Source organism: Microtus ochrogaster, linkage group LG3, assembly GCF_000317375.1.
Source record: "Microtus ochrogaster isolate Prairie Vole_2 linkage group LG3, MicOch1.0, whole genome shotgun sequence".
In the NCBI taxonomy this organism is placed as follows: domain Eukaryota; kingdom Metazoa; phylum Chordata; class Mammalia; order Rodentia; family Cricetidae; genus Microtus; species Microtus ochrogaster.
In genome coordinates this window covers 35,734,424-35,739,902 of record NC_022029.1, presented here as the reverse complement: position 1 = coordinate 35,739,902, position 5,479 = coordinate 35,734,424, and the positions used below count along the sequence as shown (strand labels likewise).

The 5,479-nt window shown below is 43.4% G+C and overlaps 1 protein-coding gene across 2 annotated transcripts in view; it reads right to left on the bottom strand.

Annotated features, from left to right (window-relative positions):
* Positions 1–3,550: 3,550 nt before the first annotated feature.
* The window catches only part of Cdkl4 (cyclin dependent kinase like 4), a 43,750-nt gene continuing 41,821 nt past the window's right edge, over positions 3,551–5,479 (bottom strand). For both annotated transcript variants that reach the window (XM_005360755.3, XM_013351346.2), the window contains exon 10: positions 3,551–5,287. In XM_005360755.3, coding sequence (XP_005360812.1) covers positions 5,186–5,287 — 102 coding nt within the window. In that variant the 3' untranslated portion in view covers positions 3,551–5,185. The remainder of the gene's footprint in view (positions 5,288–5,479) is intronic.

The following is a 5,479-nucleotide window of genomic DNA, read 5'->3' as shown; positions in this document are numbered from 1 at the left end:
CCTCCTCCATGACATATATGTTTGGGGCCATCCTGGGCTATATGAGATCCTATCTCAAACAACAACAACAACAACAACAAAACCCCAAAATGGGTACTAAATATTAAGAACACTATTCTTATATATGGCTCTGAAGATTTCATGAAATGGTTTGCTGTAAATGGTTCTGGAACACAGTTGTATTGATCTATTAGCTATCACTTTAAAATTATTACGTAGTTTTAGCAAATTAAACTATGTGTACATTTGTATGTACGTACTGAAATGGAGGCAGAAAGCGGGTGGTTTGTGATAGCCTCAGTTCTTACTTTCTTCCACCCGGTCACCAGTGCGGTCTGAGTGTCTGTTACAGAGCCTTGCCATTTCTTCAGTGACACAGAGACAGAGAGTTCCCAGATTAGTAACACGTGACCTTGCTGCAAGTGTGGAAAGTGGCTGCTACCTCATACCACTGCTGCAAAGAGAACTTGCAAACGCCTTTCTGAGGAGTGTCTTGGCAGCATGTACCGTAAGCGGTAGCGGGGCACAGACTTGCTGACCCAGCGGTTCCATTTGGAGCTGTTTATCCAGATGGAAATCTCGTCTAGGAGGTGCGTGCAAAGCTCTAACCAAACAGATACTCAAGGCATTGATTTTAGAAACAAAACTAGTAACAACTGAATGTTTATATAAAGTTATAAATATTTATTTAAATATATTTACTTTGTGTATATGCATTATGAATGTGTCTATAGGATCCCCCTGAAACTGGGGTTATGGATGCGTGTGAAAGTTCATGTGGATGCCTGGTTATCAATCCCAAGTCCTCTGCAAGAGCAATAAGTATGCTTCCCCACTATGCCATCTCCCTAGCCCCATTATGAATATGTAATCAAAAGGTTTAAATATTCGAAGTTTATCTAATTGACAAGGGGTAGTTATAAAAGCTATGGCCAGTGTAATTTTACTTTCTTTGAAACACGTGTGGTTACACACAGAAAAAGATTAAAACGTACATGTGTAGAATCTAAACAGCCAGATTATCCCTTCTAGTTTCTGAGGTCATGAGCGAGTTTCTCCCCACTCCCATTTTTTTAAAATTTGGGTTTATCTGTATTTTCCAGACTGTCTATGAATAGCTTATATTATTTTGGGGAAAAGAAAAAGTCCGTGCTATTTTTAATACTTTCATCATAGAAAAATTTGTAAAATACTTAATCAAGCTATAAAACACTATTAAAGGATGATTATACAAAATATTCACTAGGCATTTAATTGGATTATTTCTTGAGATAGGAGATTTTCGAGGGAAAATGGGAAGCACATTTAATAGAGAAGTTAGCAGCCCTGTGACTCCAGGGCCTTCCTTTACTCCCGGGAACCCTGCAAGGGGAAACCTCCAGCTTCATTCCAGCTTAGACGTCAGTGCTACTTTCTCCACCATGCCCACTCTTCTTCATCAGAGCGCCTGACGTGCCTTCTTCCACTTCAGAGTGGCACCTAGTGGGTGTATTTGTGCTCTACCATTGTTCATGGTGTAACGACTTCAGTGTACAATACCAAACAACACTAACAAAGCAAGTGACCCAGCCCAGAGCCAAAGCAACTCCACCCAGGGTTCTACACCACAGAACTTAGCTCTTTTGCCACAGACAGGAAGGAGCATGGGCCTCTAGCAGTAGACTAAGGCCTGAGACCGCAGGGCTAGCTTTTTGCAATGCTGGCTGAGCGCTCACCAAGCTAGGGAACCCTTCTTTGTCCTCACCTTGCTATTCCATCTACAGAAGACCGGAGAAAAGGCTGTGCATTTCACAGTGCACCCTACTGGGACAGATCCTTACAGCCATCTTGCCTGACTGGTCCCTGCCTTCTGCGAAGCCAGTGAGGCTTACTAAAGTCAGCAGCATGATGGCTTCCAGAGGTCAAAGGTTCTCATTTCCTCCAGTGGATTTATTTGGAAGACAAGCAGGCCTAGGGCCCAGGCTGGTGTTAGTAAATATTTTAAGCATACAAAGTTTGTTTTAGGCATATTTCAGCATATTGTTAAACTTTTCTTTGAGATAGGGTCTCATAGAATATTGAAGGCAGAACGTGGGAGGGTTTTGCTTTGAACTCTTTTAGGCTAATCATTTAGTAAGGCAGAATTAGTTTGGGTTTTGCTCAATTTCAAGCCATAAGGAGTTCAAAGAGTTGGTGTAGTGATCCCAGCACTGACGGGGAGTTTGGGCATGGAGGGAGGCATGAGGCAGCTCAAGACCAGGCTGGGCAACAAGAGAGCCCATCTCAACACAAAACAGCAGTAGCAACATGTGGACAGACAACAAAAGTGGGCAAGGGGCAGAGCTTCTATGCTGTCCGAATGTTACACAGTGGAGTTCACCAGATACTGGGAGCCCTGGGGGACAGAAGCTGAAGAGGAGGGAGGAACGGTGGAGCTCCAGATAGTGGCTTCTTCGTTACGGGCTAACCATCATGGATTTGTTTCTAGTGGTGAGCTAGCTGTTGCTGCTTCTCTCCCATTCCCCAACTCTTCCTTCACCCTTCCCATCCCCTTCGTGTGACCTACACACACACACACACACACACCTCAGCATACATTCCCCTTTCCACACATGAAAGAAACTGGTATAATTAAAAAAAAAATTTAAGTCTTAGAGGGTGAAGAGAATAATCAATATTTATATAGATTTATATAGCTTCTTAGATTACAAAGCATATTAAAATAATCATTTTATTGTTTCATATAATACTCTTTTTTTCCCCTTTCAATGCTGGGGTTTGAACTCGGGGCCTCAAGCATGTTAGGTTGCCTTCTCAGAAGAAACAGAGCTGCCAGGCCTTCAAGGGCTCAGTCCAATCTGTGCCTCAGGAGGTCCCAAAGCCATCCTGGATGTAAGGTTAGGTGGGATGAAGGGGACTTTCCTTCTTGGTGGCATGGAACAAACAAATGTTTAAGAATAAGGTAGAGAAAGGTTTGAGGTGTACACCCCACCTCTGACACCCAGGTGTGCCTACTGGCTGAGTGCACCACACACACACACACACACACACACACACACACACACACTCTGAAGGCAGAACCATCAGCTGGAGAGAAAAGAAGTGAAGCATATTCGAACAGTGACCTCACCCACTGGGAATTGCTTCTCTCTCCTTTGATCCTTGCTCTGCATTTGGTCTGGAATCCTCTCCCCCTTTGTCAGCCCACACAAAGCCCTCTGCAAGCTGAAACTCAAGACACAAGTCCGCGCTGCGTTCTGCAGAACTATAAAGGGACAGAGAAATATGCTTATAGATTGAAATAGAAAGACTCTCTCAGCCTTCTGGTAAAGTTGCCTAGATTTTCTCTGGGCTAAGCGTCTGGCTGGTCAGTCAGCCTGGAATAGATTTTGTGAGTTTCCCGTTTGTCAAAATTCCCACAGGAGCAGTCTGCTGTGTCAGCCGTTCAGATTCTGCAACCTGTTAGAAAACATGAGTGGAGTTGAGACGGAGACGACTTTCCTGTAAGTATGAAGCATCAGGTAATAGACCAATAGTTGATTTGAAGAGAAATTGGGAGACAGAAGTGCTTCTGGCTTTTATTAAAATAAATTAAAGAACAGTCAAGTTAAATACACAAATATACAGTCACTGAAGTGTTTAATCTTCAAGCAGCTTTTCTAAATATCTGAAGTAAAAAGTTTAAATGCCATAATATTATGCATTTAACCTAATTCAGCCAACGCTACTTTGTAGTTAACTCTAATCTATTATGCTAATTATTAAATGCTAAGTAACGATGGTTACAATGTCGAGTGAGCTGAAATAGCCTGGCTTCTATCCACACACATTCTGAAACCGTCTGGAAACACGGCGCATTCTTCAGAATGACAGTTTAGAGACTTGGCCAGAGACGGCCCTTACCAGCTAACTCGTTTACTTCTGTTTGGTTGGAGATAGCCTCACAGTGCACCCTCAGCCTGGCCTTGAACTCTATGAGGAGCCAAGGTGACTTCGAACTTCGACTCCAGGGAGGTGTGATTACAGCTGTTTTTGTCTATGCTGGGAAGGAAACCCAAGACGTCTGCATATCAGGCAAGAACTGCATCTATTCAGTCAGATCCCCAGCCTCTAATAAGGGTTTAACTAATGTACCTAAAGCAGGTCTCCTTTAAAAATGTAGAATACACAATCATTCTTTGATTTTTTTTCTTTTTTTTTTTTTTTTTATCTAACTGTAATCAGGTCAGAAATGAAATACTAAGATATCCACCGAGGCAAAGTACACTTCTACTACTAGCAAGATCTTTAGCTATTTTCACAAATGACAACAATGGTATTCTACATATGTATGAACTATACATATTTTCTATGTCCAGCAACAGGGATTTGGGTTCAATCAACTTTTAGAGAGTGGATGTTAAGACAAGGGCTTGCCATAATGACCAGGTTGGCCTCCGACTTGAACTTTGACCGTCACATGTGAGATCTCCCCTGCTCCACCGACTACACACACACAAACAGGTTAAAAAAGAAGAAACGAGAAAGCATGGTGCACCAGGAACAGCCTTAGAGTGGGCAGTCAGTGATTCAGGAACATTATTGTCATGCGGTGGGTGATTCCTTGTAGTCTGTCTGCTATTGATCAACTACAGAATTTTCTCAAGCTCGCTGTAAAAGCAGAATCCGCACTGCCTCATAAGATGGAGAAGAGTCTGCCCTGGAGTGAAGAGGTTACTTTAGACCGTCTCTTCTGGTCACCATGCTGCCACCATGTAAATGCCGAGGAAAGATAGTCCATGCTACACTGAGAAGAGACTGCAGTGTGGAAGCTGAGTGGTGTCCCCTCTGTCAACAGCAGCCGGCAGATCTGCTCCTGCTTCAGGATGTTACGTGGTCAGCTGAAGGGAGATGGCAGATGAGATCCTTCCCTAATGGAAGCGTTAGCCCGCAGATTCGCAGTGTCTGAGGAAATACGGCTCTGATGAATTGCAAACCTGCTCCGTATGTGCGCCATTTTGGCATTAGGACATTTGAAGAGAGTGTTCTAGGAGACAGAGTTGGCATGGGAAAGGCACAAGGAAAGGAATCAGAAAAATCAGAGCGACGCGCGTCTCAGCGGCACCTTCATTTTCACGCCGCTCGTTTGCACCGGGAACACTGAGCGTTCCTGTCGCGTACAAAAATATCTACATATTAAATGGGTGCACTGGGAAGAACGGGTTCCCTAAATATTAGGGAGGTGATCAAATTTTAACTGGAGGACTTGTTTTCTTCCATCAGGTGTTGGGGAGATGTGGCTTCCAGGTATAAGAGGCAACAGTTGATTCTAATAGCAGAACAAGACAAAAACAAGAAAGTAAATTGGAAACCATTTCTATAGGTACCATTTCGGTTAAAATAACAACAAGAAGACACACCGCAAAAGAGGGCGAAACTCACCAATTTTAAAATTATGCTTACTCGCCGGGCGATGGTGGCGCACGCCTTTAATCCCAGCACTCGGGAGGCAGAGGCAGGT